General features: G+C 44.7%; 1 protein-coding gene across 19 annotated transcripts in view; it reads right to left on the minus strand.

Moving 5' to 3' along the window:
* Positions 1-24,757, minus strand: part of LRRFIP1 (LRR binding FLII interacting protein 1) — a 185,363-nt gene that overhangs the window by 109,172 nt on the left and 51,434 nt on the right. Inside the window, exon 1 of one of the 19 annotated variants that reach the window (XM_089672402.1) lies at positions 16,664-17,017. The exons of the other annotated variants lie outside the window; for them this stretch is intronic. Coding sequence (XP_089528528.1) covers positions 16,664-16,708 — 45 coding nt within the window. The 5' untranslated portion in view covers positions 16,709-17,017. Of the gene's footprint in view, positions 1-16,663; positions 17,018-24,757 lie in introns of those variants that run through there. 19 annotated transcript variants of the gene reach the window in all.

Genomic DNA, 24,757 nt, shown 5'->3' on the forward strand with positions numbered 1-24,757 from the left:
GGTAGGTGGCACTGCAGAGTGGCACAGGTGGGGGCACTGCTGGGCACAGGTGGGGGCACTGCTGGGCACAGGTGGGGGCACCGCTGGGAATGGGTGGGCGGGGCTAGTGGGCGCACAGCTGATCGGAACTTGCGGGGGTCACTGCTGGGCACCGATCATCAGGGCACTGATCATCAGTGCCCTGATGATCGGTGCCGATCCCCGCTCTGACAACTGCCGGTTCTCGGCAGTACTTTCCTCACGATCTGACAGCGTGAGGAAAGTGCAGCCGAGAACCGACACTTGCATTTTCCTGTGATCAGCGTGTCATTGGACACCGCTGATCACGTGGTAAAAGGCCGGTGGGATCGGCCTTTCACCACATCTCGAGAGCGCGTTCTGGGAGGACGTCATATGACGTCCACTCAGAACTGGCCGGCCGCGGTGAAGCCGTCATTCGGCTATGCGCGGTCGGCAAGTGGTTAACTGACAATTGCATGTGCATGCAACATTGTACATAAATGAAATTTATGTCATTTTTTTCCCCACAAATAGATATTTCTTTCTGTGGTATTTGATTACCTCTGTTTTTTTTTTTTGTGCTATAAAAAAAAAAAAAAAAAAAAAAAAAGACAATTTTGAAAAAAAGAACAATATTTTGACTTTTTGTTACAGTGAAGTATAAGTATTTGATCCCCTGCTGATTTTGAATGTTTGCCCACTCACAAAGAAATGATCAGTCTAAAAATCAAATGGTAGGTGTACTGTAACAGATAGACAGAATAGCAACAAAAAAATTTAAAAGAAATGCATGTCTAACAAATGATGCACTGATTTGCAAGTTCATGAGGGAAAGAAGTATTTGATCCCCTATTATTCAGCAGGATTTCTGGCTACCAGGTGTCTTTCATACAGGTAACAAGCTGAGATTAGAAGCAGTCTCTTAAAGGGAGTGCTGCTAATCTCATTTTGTTACCTGCATAAAAGACAACTGTCCACAGGAGCAATCAAACTATCAGATTCCAAACTCTTCACCATGGCAAAGACCAAAGAGCTGTCCAAAGATGTCAGGGACAAGATTGTAGACCTACACAAGGCTGGACTAGGCTACCAAACTATCGTCAAGCAGCTTGGTGAGAAGGTGACAACAGTTGGTGCAATCATTCGCAAATGAAAAACACAAAACTACTGTCAGTCTCTCTAGGTCTGGTGCACCATGCAAGATCTCATCTCGTGGAGTGTCAATGATCATGAGAAAAGCGAGGCATCATCCCAGAACTACACGTGAGGATCTTGTCCATGATCTCCAGGCAGCTGGGACCACAGTCACCAAGAAAACAATTGGTAACACACTATGCCGACAAGGACTGAAATCCTGCAGTGCCTGCAAGGTCCCTCTGCTCAAGAAAGCACATGTCCAGGCCTGTCTGAAGTTTGCCACTGAACAGCTGATAATGTGGAGGAGGACTGGTTGAAAGTGTTGTGGTCAGATGAGACCAAAATCGAGCTCTTTGGCATCAACTCAACTTGCTGTGTTTGGAGGAGGAGGAATGCTGCCTATGACCCCAAGAACACCATCCCAACTGTCAAATATGGTGGTGGAAACATTTTGCTTTTGGGGTGTTGTTCTGCTAAGGGGACAAGACAACTGCACCGCATCAAAGGGACGATGGACGGGGCAATGCATTGTCAAATCTTGGGCGAGAACCTTCTTCCCTCAGCCAGGGCATTGAAAATGGGTCGTGGATAGGTGTTCCAGCATGACAATGAACCAAAACACACAGCCAAAGCAACAAAGGATTGGCTCAAGAAGAAGCACATTAAGGTCCTGGAGTGATCTAGCCAGTCTCCAGACCTTAATCCAATTGAAAATCTGTGGCGGGAGCTGAAAGTTCAAGTTGCCAAACGTCAGCCACCAAACCTTAACTTGGAGAGGATCTGCCAAGGAGGAGTGGGCCAAAATCCCTCCTGAGATGTGTGCAAACCTGGTGGCCAACTACAGGAAACGTCTGACCTCTGTGACTGCCAACAAGGGATTTTCCACCAAGTACTAAGTCATGTTTTGTGAAGGGGATCAAATAGTTATTTCCCTCATGATAATGCAAATCAGTGCATAATTTGTTAGACATGCATTTGTTTTGAATTTTTTGTTGCAATTGTGTCTCTCCGTGTTAATCAGCAAATACTTATTTCCTTCACTGTATATCCTTTTATGTCCTTTTCCATCTTTATAAAGTTGCATTACCTTGTTATGCATGTTTTTTGACAGTTCTTTTCTGCAGGTTTACCAGCTTCTCGACCACCCTACAGCATAAATACTGCTACAATGCAACATGGGTGCGCAAAATCATGTATATATATTTTGATTTTGCATTTCTGGGTAGGGGGTGTGCGTGCCCTACCTGCGCCTTCATTCATGGACGTGGATGTAAATCACCGGGTCCTGCCTGGTGATTACCGGCAATCAGCGATGGGAAGAAGGGCTGCTTTGTTTACCAACAATCGTCCTGTCAGCTCGGCCACACTGCTCAGGATGGATGTGCACAGCCATCCAGAGCAGTGTGCTTACAATGAAGCACACACCCCCCTCCCCCGCCCCCTAGTAAAATACTCACAGCACACAGTTAACCCTTTGATTGCCCCTCATTGTTAACCCCTTCCTGCCCAGTGCCATTAGTACAGTGTCAGTGATTTGTTTTAGCACTGATCACTGTATTGGTGGCACTGGGGATATCAGTGAAACCAAGTCAGTTCCCCCCCAGTGTCAGAATGCCCACCGCAGTTCCGCAGTCTCGCTATAAGTCGCTGATCACCGCCATTATTAGTAAAAAAAAAAAATTCCAGCATCTATAATGTTATTTGTAAACGCTATAACTTTCATGTGTGCCCACCATTAGAAGTGGGTGGATGCAGGATGGTGTGTTTTAATGGTGGGCATACCCCACACTTTTCTGCTAAAGATTTCTTCTTTTTTCCATTCAGCCCGCAGGCTGCATAAAAAAAAAACAAAAAAACATAGCATATACAGTATCTCACAGAAGTGAGTCCACCCCTCACATTTTTATAAATATTTGATTCTATCTTTTCATGTGACAACACTGAAGAAATTACACTTTGCTACAATGTAAAGTAGTGAGTGTACAGCTTGTATAACAGTGTAAATAACTCAACACAGCCATTAATGTCTAAATTGCTGGCAACAAAAGTAAGTGAAAATGTACAAATTGGGCACAAAGTGTCAATATTTTGTGTGGCCACCATTTTTTTCCAGCACTGCCTTAACTGTCCTGGGCATGTGTTTTGGACTAGGTCACTTACAGACCATTTACCGTGATCTACCAGTGAGCCAAATTAATATGAGAATACGTGCACGTGGAAGTAAGACACTGACACTTCGCAGTTTGCCAACTTCCTAAAATTCTGTTTTATTGAGGAACTAACAGTATCATTTATAGGGCTTATGATGCAGGCAAAGCATATACATTGATTGGGTGAAAAGTCCACTGGGTTTTTGCGTGTTATTCCATCCGTGTTGATATCTTCCAATCATTTTCCCCAAAAAGACTCATTCCCTTTTATGGGGGTTGTTTACATTAAAAAATACTTTTCTCCTAATGAGTCACCAAGGGTGAGACTCCGGATGAAGGCGCCATCTTAATTATCATCATTGTTCTGTCAACCTGATTGTTTACTTAAGAGAGTGAGGAATTTAAAGAGCAAGAAACAAAGTAGCAAGGCTATAAAATTGTCATTTTACTGATCATCTAATAAAACGTGGACTGTATCACAATCCACTACAATCCCCCCTTAAAATGGCTATTTTATTCCTGACTGTCCCTATGTCTTCTGATTTCCTAACTGCCTGGTGGCCCTCCCCTTGGAACTCTTTTAAGACGCATATAAAGCCCCTGAGTGTCTAATCCATCCCTAGAGTCTCGATACGTCCTGAGAAGGCCACAGTCAGGCACCGTCTTTCCCTGCTTATAGTTGTCTGTTGGGGGGGGGAAAGTTGTAGCATTCCCTTTTTTTTTTTTTTTTTTTTGTATAAGTCTGAAATATGATGATCAGGGGCCATGGTCTGTAAGGGAGTATAGGATTCCCTTCCTTCACGGGGGAGTTCAACATTGTTATAGTTCAGGAATGTAGGGGAGATCTCGTTCACAGCTTTCCCTATTAGCCTCTAAATGCAAGGGATCACACAGCAGGCGACTATTGCCATTAGAATGATAATACCCAGGATAACCACCCCTGCTTGGGCGAGGGCTTTCTGCCAGCCACTCAGCCATCCAAACCACTGATCCCAGGGATGTGTAATACCAGAGTTTTCCTTAAGTTCATTTGACAGGTCCTCCAACCTCTTGATGGCCAGTGTCACCTTCCCATTTGGGCCTGTGTTATCTGGGATATACGTACAGCAGGTCATGGTCTTTGGTATCATTTTACAGACCCCCCCTTTTTCAGCTAATAACATATCGAGTGTCATACGATTTTGAAAGACCATGTTAGAAGTAGCCTGCAACTGCTCTGCTATCCCCTTTAGGGCATCTCGTGTGTAGTTTACAAACCGTTGTTGATTATAGTAGATGTAGTTCATCCAATCTACATTCTTGTTCTCAGTGATGAAGAGGAATAGGGATTCAAATCCTGCTGCCACCTGGTCTCTGGCCTTGAGTTCACCAGTTTCACAGGTTGCCACTGGAGTCCTCTTTCATTCCTCCATGACAACATCATGGAGCTGGTGGATGCTAGAGACCTTGTGCTCCTCCACCTTCCATTTGAGGATGCCCCACAGATGCTCAATAAGGTTTAGGTCTGGAGACATGCTTGGCCAGTCCATCACCTTTACCCTCGGCTTCTTTAGCAATGAAGTGGTTGTCTTAGAAGTGAATTTGGGGTCGTTATGTTGGAATACAGCCCTGCAGCCCAGTCTCCGAAGTGAGGGGATCATGCTCTGCTTCAGGATGTCACAGTACATTTTGGCATTCATGGTTCCCTCAGTGAACTGTAGCTCCCCAGTGCCGGCAGCACTCATGCAGCCCCAGACCATGACACTCCCACCACCATGCTTGGCTGTAGGCAAGACACACTTATCTTTGTACTCCTCACCTGGTTGCTGCCACACACGCTTGACACCATCTGAACCAAATACGTTTATCTTGGTGTCATCAGACCACAGGACATGGTTCCAGTAATCCATGTCCTTAGTCTGCTTGTCTTCAACAAACTGTTTGCAGGCCTTCTAGTGCATCATGTTTAGAAGAGGCTTCCTTCTAGGATGACAGCCATGCAGACTAATTTGATGCAGTGTGCAGCGTATGGTCTGAACACTGACAGGCTGACCCCCCCACCCCTTCAACCTCTGCAGCAATACTGGCAGCACTCATACGTCTATTTCCCAAAGACAACTTCTGGATATGATGCTGAGCACGTGCACTCAACTTCTTTGGTAGACCATGGCAAGGCCTGTTCTGAATGGAACCTGTCCTGCTAAACCGCTGTATGGTCTTGGCCACCGTGCTGCAGCTCATTTTCAGGGTCTTGGCAATCTTCTTATAGCCTAGGCCAGTGGTCGGCAAGCCGTGGCTCGTGAGCCACATGCGGCTCTTTACACGCTTTAATGCGGCTCTTGTGTGCCGGGCGCCCGCTCCCCTCCCTCCTCTCGGGCGGCAGGGACTCTGCAGCGTGATCCAAAAAAAACAGCCAGGGCAGCGCGCTCAAATGCAATGATTGGCCAGTCTCGCTGCCACTCACATCCTGATAGCCAGTGATTGGCTGTCAGGATGTGTGTAGGCGGGGCAGCGTGACGAACGTGAGAGGAGCTAGGCTCCTCTCACAGTCCGCCCTGAAGACCGGAACGGCGCGGGAACACGGCGAGAGGAATGCGCGGAGCAAAGGTAAGTGAATTGACACAGGGGGGACTTGGCTTACTACTTGCTACTTACTTACTACTACTATATGAGGGATGAATTAATAGGGGGGATGAATTACTATAGGGGGGATGAATTACTATAGGGGGGGATGAATTACTATAGGGGGGATGAATTACTATAGGGGGGATGAATTACTATAAAAACTTATTGAAACTATAAACAGTGTACCATCCTATGTATTTTCAGTTTTAAAAATGTGGCTCTCAAAATAAATTTCAATTGTGGTTTTGGCGAGATTTGAAAAAAAAGGTTGCCCACCACTGGCCTAGGCCATCTTTATGAAGAGCAACAATTCTTTTTTTCAGACCCTCAGAGAGTTCTTTGCCATGAGGTGCCATGTATGCTAGTATGTGAGAGCGATAACACACCTGCTCCCCATTCACACTTGAGACCTTGTAACACTAATGAGTCACATGACATCGGGGAGGGAAAATGGCCCAATTTGGACATTTTCACTTAGGGGTGTACTCACTTTTGTTGCCAGCGGTTTAGACATTAATGGCTGTATGTGGAGTTATTTTGAGGGGACAGCAAATTTACACTGTTATATAAGCTGTACACTCACTACTTTACATTGTAGCAAAGTGTAATTTTTTCCAGTGTTGTCACATGAAAAGATATAAAAATATTTACAAAAATGTGAGGGGTGTACTCACTTCTGTGAGATACTGTACACCCAACAAGGACCAGCGACGTACTGGTACATCACTGGACTTTGAGTGGCAGCTGCAGGCATCATCCTGGTAAACGCAAGCCAAGTGGCTAATTAGCTGCAGGACTGCTTTTCCAAGCAGTGGGAGAAGATGCACCCCCTCTCCCGCTGCCTTCCACGGCCTTCTCGGGCAGTCCCATGCCGTTGGGGGAACCTGACAATGCAGCCAGTGTTACTGCCAGCTGACCATAGAGCTGATTGGAGACAGAGCACGTGCACTCAACTTCTTTGGACGAATATGGCGAGGCCTGTTCTGAGTGGAACCTGTCCTGGTAAACTGCTGTATGGTCTTGGCCACCGTGCTGCAGCTCAGTTTCAGGGTCTTGGCAATCATCTTATAGCCTAGGCCATCTTTATGTAGAGCAGCAATTCTTTTTTTCAGATCCTCCTTTGCCATGAGGTGCCATGTTGAACTTCCAGTGACCAGTATGAGAGAGTGAGAGCGATACCAAATTTAACACACCTGCTCCCCATTCACACCTGAGACCTTATAACACTAATGAGTCACATGACACCGGGGAGGGAAAATGGCTAATTGGGCCCAATTTGGACATTTTCACTTAAGGGTGTACCCACTTTTGTTGCCAGCGATTTAGACATTAATGGCTGTGTGATTAATTATTTTCAAGGGACAGCAAATTTACACTGTTATACAAGCTGTACACTCACTATTTTACATTGTAGCAAAGTGTCATTTCTACAGTGTTGTCACATGAAAAGATATAATAAAATATTTACAAAAATGTGAGGGGTGTATTCACTTCTGGGAGATACTGTATATATTTCCTTTTTTTGCATGTTTTTTGGTATTCAATATTTTGCTTCTTTAATTTATGAAGATGTCTATTGTTATTTTGTAATTTACATGTTTCATTGTGGTGCTATATTCAATATCTCCTGATATTTCCTGAAGAAGCCTTAAAATAGGAAAAAATTGTTGAGAAGTAGTGCACCTGATTATTGTAACTAGTACTACTACCCAGTTTAAATACTCAAGTGTAAATGTTATACTTATTTTAAACGATTGAAATAAATGTAATTTTTTATAAATAATCTTTTCGTTATTATTGGCATTTTTATCCCCATCATCTTTTTTCAGTGAGGAGTTTATTCTCCTTTTTATATCCCTCCTCCCATTTCTTGCATCATGTTGCCATTTGGGATGTAGGTGCATTTGAGCTCCCCTCTGAATTCTTGTATTCTTGCTTTATCTATACCATAATTTGTAGACGCTGTAACTTTCACACAAATCAAACACTTATTGGGATTTTTTCTACCAAAAGGGTAGCAGAATATATTTTGGCCTAAATTTATGACTAACTTTGAATTTACTATATATTTTTTATAGCCGAAAGTAAAAACTATTGTTTTTCTTCAAAATTGTTGGTCTTTTTATGTAAAAAGCTCTATTTGTGTGAAAAAAAAAAAAAGAATTTAAATTTTGTTTGGGTACAACATTGCATGACCGTGCAATTACCAGTTGAAATAGTGCAGCGCCGAACAGCAACAAGAGGTCTGGTCAGGAAGGGGGGGGGGGTTAATCCTCAGGAGGGCAAGTGGTTAAAGGGTAAGTCCACCTTTTGGACAAAAATAATACAGTGCCTTCAAAAAGTATTCATACCAGGGACACAGTGCATCGCCGATCGCCGCGCGCTCCCTGAGCCGCGCATGCGCGGTGAGAATGGGAGGACATCATATGACGTCCTGCCAGAACGCGAGAACCACCTTGCGCCCGTCATTGGACTATATGGCGGGCAGGAGGTGGTTAAAGCAGATTTATACAGACATATTTAGGTATCTTAACATGTGTTCAGCTACACTCAACTCCTCAAAACCAAACACTAAACAGACACTAAATGCAATTTTGTTTTTGATTTGGTAAATGTTTGCTTCTGAACATCTGGTATACAAATGTACAAAGGCTATAAGATGTATTCAGGTCCAAATTTTCACCTTGCGGACCTCAATAGTGCACAACAGTCCACTATTGTGCACTAGGCCTTATATAGGTTATACAATTAACAGCACATAAGCTACTGTCCCAGATATAATAAAAACTTTGGTAAAAAAATTAAATATAAAAAAGTTTAACTACAACGATTTTTAAAATAAAACAGGCATTCTACCTTTCTGCTCACAATATACTGAAGTATATACTTACAGGCACACCTCAATAATTAAAAAATATTATCAAAATTTAATTTTGATTATGGCTTACAGCTGGTGAAAACCCAAAATTCAGAATCTCAGAGAATTAGAATATTGTGAAAAAGTTCAATATTGTAGACACATGGGGAAGACTACTGAGTTGACAGTTGTCCAGAAGACAGTCATCGACACCCTCCACAAGGATTGTAAATTACAAAAGGTCATTGGTAAAGAAGCTGGCTGCTCACAGAGTGTTGAATCCAAGCATAATAATGGGAAGTTGAGTGGAAGGAATAAGTGTAGTAGAAAAAGGTGCACAGGCAACAGGGACAACTGCAGCCTTGGGAAGATTGTGAAGTAAAGGCCATTCCAAGAATTAGGGGAGATTCACATGGAGTGGACTCCTGAACCAGAGACAATGTCAGAAGCGTCTTACCTGGGCTAAGGAGCAAAAGGACTGGACTGTTGCTCAGTGGTCCAAAGTCCTCTTTTCAGATGAAAGTAAAATCAAGGTGCCAGAGCCTGAAGGAAGAGTGGAGAGGCACAGTTGCATGAGGTCCAGTGTGAAGTTTCCACAGTCATTGATGATCTGGGGAGACATGTCATCTGCTGTTGTTGGTCCACTGTGTTTTATCAAGTACAAAGTCAGCACATCCCTCTACCAGGAAATTGTAGAGCACTTCATGGTTTCCCTCTGCCAACCAGCTTTAGGGAGATCTGGATTTCATTTTCCAGCAGGTCTTAGCACGTGCCCACACTGACAAAAGTACCAATATCTAATTTAATGATCATGGTATCACTGTGCTTGATTGGCCAGCAAATTCGCCTTACCTAAACCTCAGAGAATCTGTGGGGTATTGTCAAGAGGAAGATGAGAGACACCAGACCCAACAATGCAGACGAGCTAAAGGCAGCTATCAAAACAACCTGGGCTTCCATAACCCCTCAGCAGTGCCACAGGCTGATGGCCTCCATTCCACACCGCAATGATGCAGTAATTCAAGCAAAAGGAACCCCAACTAACTATTGAGTGCATACTATACTGTATCAAAAATGCTTTTTTTATTGGTCTTATGTAATATTGTAATTTGAGTTACTAAATATTGGGATTTCACTAGCTGTAAGCCATAATCATCAAAATTAATAGAAAGACATTCTTGAAATATATCACTCTGACCTCACTCAAGCAGACTATACAGTACATTGAGACCAAATGAAAGGCTTCAGCAGGGGGCTGAACTGAGATATTTAAAAATGCACAATCCCAACACACACATTCCTGCTAAAGAATGGCTGTATGTATAGGTGGGTGCTGCAGCGACCAGTGGCTAGAACAGAACTCAGTTAACGGAGAGGAATGTCACCGGCACACCAGGGATCTCCAATGTGGACCCAAAAAGGCTTTAATAAAAGGTTTACAGCAAAGCAATGTTTCAGAGTCTCGCAGGACCCCTTTATCAGGTATGTGACCACGTGGCTGAAAACATAAAATTACTCCGGCCGTTCCCTGCTCCTGCGCCGGAAGTGACGACACCCGGCGCCCGGAAGTGACGACACCCGACGCCCGGAAGTGACGACACCCGACGCCCGGAAGTGACGCGATCGCAGCGTCCAGACCCACCGCAGCCGAGCCTCCTGGCCATGCTGCCGGGATCCAGGAGCAGGTAAGACTTACCTGAACCCCCAGGGAAAGGCACCAATGCCTCGGTCGGCGGAGCGGGCTCTACCCCCCTGGAGAGCCCCGCTGGGACCATCTGGGGCCGACGCCCCCACCCCACAACGGGCATCCCTGGTGAAACTGGCTGAAAGGTCCCCCCCCTCACAAGGCCCCTGCCTTGCTTGGAGGAAGGGGGGGGCCCCAGCCAGGGACCCTCTGTACTCCGCCAGAGAGCCCAGATAAAAAATAAAAAACGGGCGTAGCTCCTTCCTGGCCGGAGGAAACACTAAAACTGGGGGCCAATGGGAGAGAGGACGCCTATAAAGGGGGAAAAAAAAAAAGGTGGAGCGGGTGTTTCCTGGGAGGAGCCCTATCTCTCAAGTGAGCTGTCCTAGAAGATGACTCGGGAAAATTACATGACTGTGCACCCCTTTGGCAACTTTAGTTCTTAGCTCAGTTCTTGGTCCTTAGCTCAGTTCATACATGCTGACCCTGGATACAAAATGAACCAACGTGGCACCTTTTGGGGAGAGAAACAGGCATTGTCAGAGGGGATACCATCAACTATGAGATGTGATAAATACCGGGGGTAACACCTGCACTTAGCATGCATGTAAAACATGATACTGAAAGGTTTGTGTTTTGTAATTCTAGCAAATACAGTAAAATTATTTTATTGTTCTCCCTAAATTCAGTAAAAACTAATAAAATAAATGAATTATTAAGACACGTATTCTCCAAACTGACCGAACCATGTTACTAACTGCTGAATGGCTATGAAGCAGATGTAGTAAATACAATTTGACATTTGACTACATGATTCTGCATAGACATTCCACTGTATCTATAGAAGGAAACTGATGCAGTGACAGCTTCCTGTTACTCAAGCTATGACGCCACCAGAAAGCAGTAGTACAGAAAAGCCACAGCCTGCACATCAGGACAGCTAATTTTCCAAACTTAAAGGAGAAGTACAGCCAAAGCTCTTTTGGTTGTACTTCTCCTGTGGATCACAGGAGTGCAGTTCGTACTGCCCACCTGTGGCCCGTTTTCAGCTGACAGCAGGCTGAAGCCTGCTATTGGCTGACGTCACTTAGTTGGTCCAGGCTGGGGAAAGATTCCGACTTCAAAGTCGGATCCACCGCAGGGTCTGGCTCAGCCTCTCAGTGAGCCGCCCCTCCCCCTCCACAGCCCAAAGCTCCAGTGAGTGTGGGGGGAATGGGGCAGAGCTCTCTGCTCAGAGTGGCTGTGAGAACTCAGCGATCAGCGGTCACATGAGTGCTGAGTTCTCACACTTGGAGCTGGCAGGGGACAGATACAGCATCAGACTGATACTGCGTCCACCTTGGTAAATATATCTGGGGAAAAAAAAATAAGTCCACACTTCTCTTTTAAAGCCTCATCCACACGGGCAATTTTGTTTGTCCAGTGTAAAAAATGGGTGTTTTTGGGTGCAGCGTACCACCTGTTGTCAAAAACAACAGACTGAAATATGCAGTGGCTGTATCCTCTTCCAAGTAACACTCGGGTTTAGGGCCATATGTGTTTCGGGATGTATGACTTGAATATGGAATTTCTGTCTTCAGGGCATACATCCCTGAACACATACAGCACTAAAGACAAGTACTGCTCAGAACAGCATCAAACGGCTGCATATTTCCACCAGTTATTAATCTGGGCATGTAGCTGGCTGTATGCTGCACCTTTGCCTCCCCTGTGCCCTAAAGATGTTCTTTAGCAACTGATGACCTGACTGATGGGAACAGAATTATTTCCGTGTATCTGTCAATCCAGGTTTAGATTTTAAAAAAAGGCAGAAAATGGCCCTATACTGTTCATATTTTGTTTCAAAAGTCATCTGTCACATCAAGAAAATGTAAAGTGGGCCTTCACTTTTTATTTAGTGTCCCTATCCTTTAACCCTAACGATTAAGAACATATTTTGTACCTTTCAATCATTGATATATCAATAATGGTACCCCTGGGCGGGCTTTCGGCGTAGTGCTACCCCTGCGCGGGCTTTCGGCGTAGTGCTACCCCTGGGCGGGCTTTCGGCGTAGTGCTACCCCTGCGCGGGCTTTCGGCGTAGTGCTACCCCTGCGCGGGCTTTCGGCGTAGTGCTACCCCTGCGCGGGCTTTCGGCGTAGTGCTACCCCTGCGCGGGCTTTCGGCGTAGTGCTACCCCTGCGCGGGCTTTCGGCGTAGTGCTACCCCTGGGCGGGCTTTCGGCGTAGTGCTACCCCTGGGCGGGCTTTCGGCGTAGTGCTACCCCTGGGCGGGCTTTCGGCGTAGTGCAACTTCTGGGCGGGCTTTCGGCGTAGTGTAACTCCTGGGCGGGCTTTCGGCGTAGTGTAACTTCTGGGCGGGCTTTCAGAGTAGTGCTATTCCTGGGCAGGCTTTCAGTGTAGTGCTATTCCTGGGCAGGCTTTCAGTGTAGTGCTATTCCTGGGCAGGCTTTCAGTGTAGTGCTATTCCTGGGCAGGCTTTCAGCGTAGTGTAACTTCTGGGCAGGCTTTCAGCGTAGTGTAACTTCTGGGCAGGCTTTCAGCGTAGTGTAACTCCTGGGCAGGCTTTCAGCGTAGTGTAACTCCTGGGCAGGCTTTCAGTGTAGTGTAACTTCTGTGCAGGCTTTCAGTGTAGTGTAACTTCTGGGCAGGCTTTCAGTGTAGTGTAACTTCTGGGCAGGCTTTCAGTGTAGTGTAACTTCTGGGCAGGCTTTCAGTGTAGTGTAACTTCTGGGCAGGCTTTCAGCGTAGTGCTATTCCTGGGCAGGCTTTCAGTGTAATGTAACTTCTGTGCAGGCTTTCAGTGTAGTGTAACTTCTGGGCAGGCTTTCAGCGTAGTGCAACTTCTGGGCAGGCTTTCAGCGTAGTGCAACTTCTGGGCAGGCTTTCAGTGTAGTGTAACTTCTGGGCAGGCTTTCAGTGTAGTGTAACGTCTGTGCAGGCTTTCAGTGTAGTTTTGTTACTTGCAAAAGTTTGCAGAGTCACTTCCTGTAAAAGGATGGCAACGCTGCCTTTCAGGGTCTGCATGCAGGAGGTGTGTGCTCCTGTTATATATTATAACATGATGGGTTTGTGCACAGCCCACCTACATGCAAAAACTCCTTTGTAATCTCTTATTTGAAGGAACTCCTGCAGAACTGCCTGTCACTCACAAAGGCTCATGAGACTTGTAGTTCTTCTGCATATCTGCAGTCAGAGAAAAGTGACATGAGGCCCTCACAGGCAATGAATGTACTTGGGTTTTCCAGCTGAAATGTGTAACATGTTGGAACCCAAAACAGATCAAAATTAGGTTAACCCCTTGTTTCCTTCTAGAGCTGGCCCTCTCCTGGGCTTCCTGATCACTGTGACTAGGACCCCATCCTACCAGCTCCTGAAACTAAGCAGTGACCAGGAACTGTCAGCAATAGCACAACTGAGCGCGCTACCAGCACAGAACAGTAACACCAGATGTATGCATATATATATACAGCATGGCATTATATCCCAGTGCTGTGCTGCCATATATATTGGAACGGCTGATGGAAATTAAAAAATGCATTTAAAGCAAGAGTTAACACCACTTGTGCCTACAGGTAAACTAACCTGAAGGAACAAGGAATATCTCCCAAATGTGCACTGTTTAAGAGATAGTCACCATTTTTTCAGCCAGGGATGTAACTGGTGCATGCGATCTGACAGCATACCCATTCCTTCCCTTCAGAGCTCTGTGCCGTAGCCGTGACTCCAGTGCACAAGCCTGGGAGTGACATCATCACGTCTTGGCCATTCAAACAGTCAGAGCCTGTGAACCCGGAAGGAAGCTGGGATATACATACTGTATACATGTCATCACTATAATGGGGTACAGGGGAGGGGGGATATACATTACTGTATACATGTCATATCACTATAATGGGGTACAGGGGAGCTGGGATATACATTACTGTATACATGTCATATCACTATAATGGAGTACAGGGGAGCTGGGATATACATTACTGTATACATGTCATATCACTATAATGGAGTACAGGGGAGCTGGGATATACATTACTGTATACATGTCATATCACTATAATGGGGTACAGGGGAGCTGGGATATACATTACTGTATACATGTCATATCACTATAATGGAGTACAGGGGAGCTGGGATATACATTACTGTATACATGTCATCACTATAATGGGGTACAGGGGAGGGGGATATACATTACTGTATACATGTCATATCACTATAATGGGGTACAGGGGAGGGGGATATACATTACTGTATACATGTCATCACTATAATGGAGTACAGGGGAGGGGGATATACATTACTGTATACATGTCATATCACTATAATGGGGTACAGGGGAGGGGGATATACATTACTGTATAAATGTCATATCACTATAATGGAGTACAGGGGAGGGGGATATACATTACTGTATACATGTCATCACTATAATGGAGTACAGGGGAGCTGGGATATACATACTGTATACATGTCATCACTATAATGGAGTACAGGGGAGGGGGATATACATTACTGTATACATGTCATATCACTATAATGGGGTACAGGGGAGGGGGATATACATTACTGTATAAATGTCATATCACTATAATGGAGTACAGGGGAGGGGGGATATACATTACTGTATACATGTCATATCACTATAATGGAGTACAGGGGAGCTGGGATATACATTACTGTATACATGTCATATCACTATAATGAAGTACAGGGGAGCTGGGATATACATTACTGTATACATGTCATATCACTATAATGGAGTACAGGGGAGCTGGGATATACATTACTGTATACATGTCATATCACTATAATGGAGTACAGGGGAGCTGGGATATACAATACTGTATACATGTCACATCACTATAATGGGGTACAGGGGAGGGGGGATATACATTACTGTATACATGTCATATCACTATAATGGAGTACAGGGGAGCTGGGATATACAATACTGTATACATGTCATATCACTATAATGGAGTACAGGGGAGGGGGATATACATTACTGTATACATGTCATATCACTATAATGGAGTACAGGGGAGCTGGGATATACAATACTGTATACATGTCATATCACTATAATGGAGTACAGGGGAGGGGGGATATACATTACTGTATACATGTCATATCACTATAATGGAGTACAGGGGAGCTGGGATATACATTACTGTATACATGTCATATCACTATAATGGAGTACAGGGGAGGGGGATATACATTACTGTGTACAGTTTTATATTTTGGACTCGTTATTCTATGGAAGACAAACCTATTTTTTTTTTTTTTAAAAAAGAACAGACGAAAAACGGATGTAAACAGATGAAAAACGGATGTAAACAGATGAAAAACGGATGAAAAACGGATGAAAAACGGATGAAAAACGGATGAAAAACGGATGTAAACGGACATACGGTCGGTTTTTGCAGTGGTAAAGGATGTAAAAAATAGATGTAAACCAGATGTAAACTGATGAAAAGCGGATGTAAACTGATCCATTTTTTTCTGGAAAAAAACATTTCTGAACGGATGAAAAAAAAAAGTCAGTGTGAAAGGACCCTTACTGATGTTTACTCGGGAATGCCAGTGTGTGAGGGGCCACAATGCTGTCAATGAAGACCTGTACTCGTCTATACACACCTCCCCCCACCAATACTCCACATCACTCCGGTGTTTTTTGCCGGTTGCACACGGGAGTTGCTGAGTAAATTATGACGCCTGCATGCAAGGGGCCTTATGAACCCTTTTCACTTGTGTGCGTTTTTTGTGCGGCAGCATAGGGCGTCCCGTTCGTTTGAATAAGCTGCCCTATACGTGACAAACATGACAAAAGTAGCTCATGGAGCATTTAGCTGCGTTCCAATTTGCGCATTTTTTAAGCACACTTCCATGCCGCATTTGGTGTGCCGGTCACAGCGCCGCAAGCGCGGTACACACTGTAGAAGTGCGCATGTTCAGGAACACACGTGTGAACGTAGCCCTACTGAACACAACATACTATTGGTATTCGGGTCAGGAGCTCTTGTATTACAGATGTAAGGGTGATTGTACAATCAGATTGCAGGGTGTGTGGTCAGCATTAGGCAATGTCCCCTGTATACCCCCCACACACACTGACATCTCATACAGCCCCCCCAGGATGAGGAGGCCTCAGTGAGGCGCCCCCTGCTGAGCTCTGCAATGAGACGTCCGGTCAGCACAGGGAGTACAACCCACTCAGGTCTCTTACCACAGTCTGAGCCTCCAGGCTGAGGCAGTCCGATATGTCCTGCATGGCGGCTCCTCTGGTTTCCTTCCTCTCATGTACCCCGCTCAGTCACACTCCGACTTCGGGCTCAGCCGTTTACAGGAGGATTAGTCCGGGGCGGCCAGTCCTGTCCGCTGTGTGCCGCCTGCGGGAGGGGGAGGAAGGGCGGGCGGCTGAGCAGGTGACTCACTGAGCGCACAGACTGCACACACCGGCCGGACAGGTGGAGGAGGAGGTGTGGGAAGTGAGCGCACACACACAGGCGGCACTCTCCTCTGACTGACTCAGCACCGCCCCCTGACTGACAGACACTTCATCACAACTCCCTAACAGGAGCGTTGCCTTCTACCAACAACCTGCGTCCGGACTCCCTGACTGACAGGAGTCCTGTGTGGGAGGGGCTGTAGTCACATGACCCCGGCTCCGGTTACTGTGAGTGTGTGGAGGAGTTCTACCTCAGCAATGCCCCGTCCAGTCACTGCCAGAATGTCCAACAGTGCGGACAGGACACTACATTGTGGAGAGCACACATGGATCAAATTCTAAAAGAATTTACTTTATAAAATCAGAAATTTCGTGCATTTTGTAATCTGATGGTGCCACTATTGATTTCAAAATTCCACCAACCAAGCCTTCAATTTCACCTCGTGTTGCTACAGAAAAGACTTTTCATGGCCAAGAATTTTCTTTCCCAATCACAGCTTATGCTCACCTTTCCAACCGCTCCGTTTCTGCCACCCCCCTCTGCCAATCCCTCCACTGGCTTCCGATTGCGCAATGGATCAAATTCAAAATCCTAACACTGACGTACAAACCTGTCCACCATACTGCCCCGAACTACATCACTGACCTAATATCCAAGTACCGCCCAAAACGCACACTCCGCTCCTCACAAGACCTCCTTCTCTCTAGTTCCCTGGTCTCCTCCTCCCATGCCCGCCTCCAGGACTTCTCCAGGGTGTCACCCATCCTCTGGAACTCCCTGCCCCAACCCATCAGATTATCACCTACTCTCCTCTCCTTTAGGCGCACCCTGAAAACCCACCTCTTCAGGGAAGCCTACCCCACCCCCTGCTAACTTGCCGACCTCCTCCACTCTTCCTACCACTCCATCCCCCACAGCTATCTCCTCCTGTGCCACCATCCCCTCCCCCCTAGATTGTAAGCTCGAAAGAGCAGGGCCCTCAATCCCCTCATGTTTTGCATTGTATTGTATTGTTCTGTCACATGTTCTGTCCCCCTTTGTAATGTACAGCGCTGAGTGAACTATTGGCACTTTATAAATACTGTATAATAATAATTTCTTTTTCGATTACATATGTCGCACAATTCTTCCATCATTGGTTAGAAATTCTTTTTCCAATAACTTTCCAACATGCCCGATCACTCAAATTCGATGGTTGGTCGAAAATCAGCAATTGCTGTGGCCTATTACTGGTGCGAGATTCAAATGAAAATTTTTAGAAAAGGTATTTGAAAGAAAATCCTTTCGGAATTCGACCCATATATGGTCAGCTTTATGCGGGGCATACATTGATCGAATTCTGAATGAATATTCTTTATAAATCAGAGATTTTGTGCACTTTATAATCCAATGGTGCCAACATTGATTTCGAAATTCCACCCACCAAGCCTTCAATTTCTCCTCGTGTTGCTACAAAAAAGAATTTTCGTGGCCAAGAATTTTCTTTTCTTTCCAGGTCTCAGCTCACAATCATTTCTTTTTCAGTTACATTTCTTGCACAATTCTCCCATCATTTATTAGAAATTTGGTCATTTTTCAAAAAATTTCCAACCTGCCTTTTCACTCAAATTCGATGACCGCTCGAAAATCGGCCGTTGCTGTGGCCGACTAATTGTGCGAAATTGGAACGAAAATTCTTAGAAAAGATATTTGAAAGAAAATTATTTTGGAATTCGACACGTGTATGGCAGGCTTTATGAAAGCCATACATGGGTCGAATTCTGAACAAACGTTAGAAAATTAGGCATTTTGTGCGTTTTGTAGTCCAATCCACCATTGATTTCAAAATTCAACCAACCAAGTCTTCAGTTTCACCATCTTGCTACAGAAAAGAATTTTCGTGGCCAAGAATTTTCTTTTCTTTCCAGGTCACAGCTCACGTTCATTTCTTTTTTGATTACATTTCTCCCATGATTCTCCTATCACTGATTAAAAATTCGTGTTTCAAAAAATTAGCAATGTGCCCGATCACTCAAATTCAATGGTTGGTCAAAAATCGGCTATTGCTGTGGCCCACTAATGGTGTGAAATTTGAACAAAAATTCTTAGAAAAGGTATTTGAATGAAAACTCTTTTGGAATTCGATCCATATATGGCCAGCTTTATGCAGGCCATACATGGATCGAATTCTGAACAAATTTTCTTTAGAAAATCAGAAATTTTGTGCATTTTGTAATCTGATGGTGACACCATTGATTTTGAAATTCGACCAACCAAGCCTTCAATTTCACCTTGTGTTGCTACAGAAAGAATTTCCTTCCATTTCACAATTATGTGCCACTTTGTGTTGGTCTATCACATAAAATCCCAATAAAATACATTTACACTTTTGGTTGTAACATGACAAAATGTGGGAAATTTCAAGGGATATGAATACGTTTTCAAGGCAATATATAGATATAGTGCCTTGAAAATGTATGCATATCCCTTGAAATTTCCCACATTTTGTCATGTTACAACCAAAAGTGTAAATGTATTTTACTGGGATTATATATATATATATATATATATATATATATATATATATATATATACACACACACACACAGGTGTACCTTGGTTTACGAATTTAATGCATTCTCCGGGACACTTCGTATTGCAAAGAAATTCGTAAACTGAAACATGTTTTCCCATAGGAATGCATTGAAAACCAGAAAAAAGTTAAAAAAAAGTCGCTGTCACTATAGATCAGTGCCGATTTTTTAATGTAATTACTGCTTTTTTTTTTCTTCACTATAGCTCAGCTGTCACTTCCCCCCCAGCTAAAAGAAAGAAAGTTTCCTTTTAGTTTATCTCCGGAGTTAAAAGAAACAATGTTTTCTTTTAGTTTGTTTCGCGAGATAAAAGAAACAAAGTACCCTTTAGCTCCGGGGAAAGTGACAGCTAATTCTGTAAGCTATAGTGAAGAAAAAAGAGAGAGAGAGAGAGAGAGAGAGAGAGAGAGAGAGAGACTTACTTTCTGTACACTAGTGAAATTGAAATATTGTTTCTATGTATGATTGATGACATTCTTGCCCCTAGTTTTGGTTCATCCGTATATTTTTTTCACATAGGCAATAATGTCTGTATAGCATGAATGGGCCGTTTCTTGCAGAGCCTAAACTTCCAGGTGCTGTGTGCAGGCAGATCATGTCTATCAGGATGCAGCGGCTGCACAGTCCTAATGTGAGAGTCCGGTGAGCATCTCCCAACCCACACTGTCTGCTTCTACAGGTGATCCCTGTCACTACAGAACACAGTAGGGATGTAAGATCCAGCTGGAAGAATCACGGCAGCCAGGTGTTGGATACGGTGTCTAACCAGGGGCGGACTGACAACTCATGGGGCCCCCGGGCAATAAGGGATCATGGGGCCCCTGTGTCCTTGCCCACACTCAAAAAAGCCTATGAAAAAGGTACCAGGAGCATCTCATGGGGCCCCCTACTGACCCTGGGCCCTCGGGCAGTGCCCGAGTTTCCAAACGGTCAGTCCGCCCCTGTGTCTAACACACCCAAAGCTTTCAGTTAGCAGTTGTGCCTGAAGCTCTTCAAATTCCACTCACCAACTGATGAAAAAAAGGGTGGTCCGATCCGGTGTGTTCACACAAGCGTGTTTCATTGCACATTAATGAGTGTTGTGCAGGGGCAGACTGACAACTCATGGGGCCCCCGGGCAATAGGGGATCATGGGGCCCCTGTGTCCTTGCCCAAACTCAAAAAAGCCTATGAAAAAAGTACCAGAGGCATCTCATGGGGCCCCCTACTGACCCCGGGCCCTCAGGCAGTGCCCGAGTTTCCAAATGGTCAGTCCGCCCCTGGTGTTGTGTGAATGGGGTTATTCATTTGAATGGGCTGCCTAATGCAGCATTTTCCATAGTCAGCATGGCAGGTGCATTGGGGTGCCAGTCACAATGGATTTTACAGCAGCACAGCAAAGCATATAAAGCGCGTTGGTGTTACTGCAGGGCAGTGGTGTGAATGTGCCCTCAGTCTTTTAGTCGTTGCCTTCCTCCCATCTTATTTACAGAGGTGACAGGGTCACTTTACTTGTAAGGTTAGTTATTTAACCACTTCAATACAAGGCACTTTCCCCTCTTCCTGCCCAGGCCAATTTTCAGCTTTCAGCACTGTTGCACTTTGAATGAGAATTGTGCGGTCATGCAACACTGTACCCAAACCAAATTTTTATAGTTTTTTTGAGACAGATAGAGCTTTCTTTTGGTGGTAATTAATCACCACTGGGTTTTTGTATTTTTTCTTAAACAAACTAAAAATGACAAAGTTTTGAAAAAAAAAGTTTTTCTTAGTTTCTGTTATAAAATGTTGTAAACAAGTAATTTTTCTACTTCACTGATGTGTGCTGATGAGGTGGCACTGATAGGTGGCACTGATAGATAGCATTAATGGGTACTGACAGGCGTCATTGATGGGCACTGAAAAGCAGCACTGATGGGCACTGATAGACGGTACTGACTGGCACTGACAAGTGGCACTGATTGCCACTGATAGGTGGCAGTGATGGGTACTGATAGGCGGTACTGACTGGCACTGACAAGTGGCACTGATTGCCACTGATAGGCGGCAGTGACGGTCACTGATAGGCAGCACTGATAGGTAGCACTGATAGGTGGCATTGATGGGCACTGATCAGTAATGATGGGCACTGAAAGGCAGCACTGATAATCAATGCCCTGATTATCAGTGTAGATGTCCCCTCTGAGGAATGCCGCTTAACAGCTACAGCGGCATGTGAGGAGAGGACTGCCGATAACTGGCATTTCCTGTTTACATGTGATAAGCTGTGATTGCACACAGCTGATCACATGGTAGAGCCTACATCATCGGCTCTTTACTGTGATCAGTGATCCGCTGTGTCCGAGGGACACAGTGCACCACCGATCGCTGCACCGTGCCGCCTCCTGGGGCGAACATGTACAGCTAGAGTGGAAGGAAGTCATATGACGTCCTCCCAGAACAAGTGAGCTCCCGCTCATCCATCATTTCCCTATACGACAGGTGAGAGGGGCGTAAAGCATGAAAGTGGTTCTAAAGGCAGAAGGTTTTTACCCCAAAGCATTCTATGCATTAAAGTGGTTGTAAACCTCAGATAACCTCAGTCACTTCTGACAAGTTTTCCTACAAAGAGAAATATAGTGACGGGGAGGGCATAGTCTATGACTGACAGCCTCAACTCTACTCATGTAGAGTGTGTCCCTCCCTCCATTCAGCTCTCAGAGCTCTCCTCACTGATGTAACGTCAGCTTCCTGCCCCCTGCTTTTCAGACCTGAGACATTCTATGTAAATTCTGCACTTTGAATGGATGTAGGGGAAAGATGGCTGTAGATAAACAGGTTCAACTTATATAGGATGATTTGTTTCATCTCTGTGTATCCTCTGAGGCCAGTCACTTCACTGGGTATATGGAAGTGTTTACAACCACTTCAAGGTAAAAAAATCTTCAGCATGCAGCTCCCCTCCCCCATTCTCCCCTTGTACTTACCTGAGCCTGATCTGGATCCAGTGATGAGTACAAGAGCACAGGCTCTCTTGGCTCTCTCCCTCCTCATTGGCTCAGAGACAGCACTGGAAGCAAGTAAGCATAACTTTAAAAAAAATGTTTTACCTTTAGCCCTGGTTCACACTGATGCGGTGCGGAATTTGCAGCGGTTTCAGTGCGAATTCCGCACCGCATCATAATCGCACCCCATTCATGCAAACCACTGCAGGTGTGTATGTTAAGTTAACAACACCCCGAAATTGGTTCGCAAAACGTGGTGCAATGTGCAGAATTGGATCGCATTTGTGTAAATACCCATGCAATACGATTCTAGTGTGGACAAAAAAAAGGGTCCTGCACCTTCTTGGTGTGGATATGGTGCAATTTGAGCCATAAAAAATGCATGGAATGCGGTGCATTTCCTGTGCAAATCACATGCGATGTTCCGTACCACAGAAGTGTGAACCCAGGCTAAAAGGTATATTCAGAGACTACACCTATTTTTGTTTTCTATTGCTTTCACTCCCACCTCCCCAGTTTAATACTTACCTGTTCACTGCTTGTAAAAAAAGGATGGACTCGTGCATGCACCCTGCAATCTCTAGTCAACCATACGGGGAGTTTGTGCAGTTATATTATAAGGCCCCATTCACACCTGAGCATACTGGGAAAATGCGTTTTTTTGCTTACTATTCTTCACTCCTAGGGCTGCCTATTCACTTGAATGGGCTGCCCTACGTGCAACAAATGCACTAGAACCTTTTTGGTTGTGGAGTGTTGGAAATTCTTTCAGTGGGCATTTTAGCGTGTTTGTAGCATGTTTTGTTGCGCAAAAACGTCTGCTACCCATGTTTGGGGTGCCATTAACAATGGCACAGGAAAACATTTTTGTGCATTTTGTTGCGCATTTAGAAAACATGTAGGTGTGAATGCTTCCTAAAAGAAGTCTTCCTAGAGCTTTATAAACTGTACAAGATCCAAAAGTGATGTTATTCTGGCATTATTAGACAGACATGCAGTAGCAGGCACCTCCAGTCCCACTTTTGTTTCTATAACCCTGGACACTCTAATACAGAAATACTGAAATGAATAACTTGGATGAAGGTGGTAATTCAGCCCTCTTCTTGTGCTTCACCTTTGGTCAAGAAGACTTTGCATCAGAGTAATGTGACAAATGTAAGGCACAGAAAACATGGAAGGACAGGTTGGGTCAATGCAACAACTTCTGTATTTTTGTAGAGGTGCCAAGAAAAAAAACAATAGTTCATAAAGACACCTGGAGGCATCAGCTATGGAAATGTTATGGAAAAACATGGACTATAACACCCTATAGGAACGATGATATGAACCCATTGGCCAGTTTTACTGTGCCACCTTGATGAGCAGGATCCCGTATGCGTGTCCTCGTAATAAATTTTTAATTACTTTCATCTTTGTAGTAATACAAAAGAAAGTAACATGATACAGAAAAGTTCATGGAGTTATAGTCAAAAGTATACCATTACCATAATTTTTCTTTCTTATATGTACTTTTTGTAATGCCTGGATTCTGATTGGCCAAACTAGGGAGGACAACTGAACTGTTTGAATTACATTTTACCCTAGATTTTACAGGAACATAAATTAGAAGCATGCACATACATGGTTTCTCTTAGCAGGCTCTGAAACATGTGGTGTAAGGGCTCATTCACACATGCAGCTATTATTGCTGTCCCTCTGAAAAGCAATCGCCAGTGAATAGCTGTTCAAAGAGCATTTGACAGGTGGTGAGTAGGTGATATGTCATCTCCTCACTGCCTGCTTTAACACTCAACATGCCTAACCCCGTGTCACAAGCGTGTGCATTGCACATGGTTGCAGGGCAGTTGTGATGCAACCCCATTCAGTTAAAATGGTTGTAAAGGCTCAAGATTTTTACATTTATCCATTCTATAAATGGAGGTAGAAAACCTTCAATGTGCAGCAGCACTCTAATACCTATCTGAGCCCTATCACGATCCAGCAATGTGCACAAGAGCCTCAGCTCTCCGGAAACTCTCCCACCTCATTGGCTGAGACAACAGTGGGAGCCATTAGCTCCCACTCCTGTCAATCACCGGCAGTGAGTCATTTATGAGAGGGCGGAGCCAAGCCACAGCTCTGTGTGTTAATGGACACACAGGGCGGCGGCTTGGGAACAAGCCTCCTCGGGGGCACTTGGCAGGAGGGAAGGGCTAGGAGCACCAACGGGGGACCCAAGAAGAGGAGGACCATTGCACAGAGCAGGTAAGCATGACATTCTTGTTTGTTTTATTTTATAATATAGCTTTTAACATCACTTTAAATGGGTTGTATGGGTTGATGGCAATCCTGCCAA

This window comes from Staurois parvus, unplaced genomic scaffold (genome assembly GCF_062004578.1).
Source record: "Staurois parvus isolate SC_StPar_1 unplaced genomic scaffold, SC_StPar_1.0 ptg000011l, whole genome shotgun sequence".
Lineage (NCBI taxonomy): Eukaryota > Metazoa > Chordata > Amphibia > Anura > Ranidae > Staurois > Staurois parvus.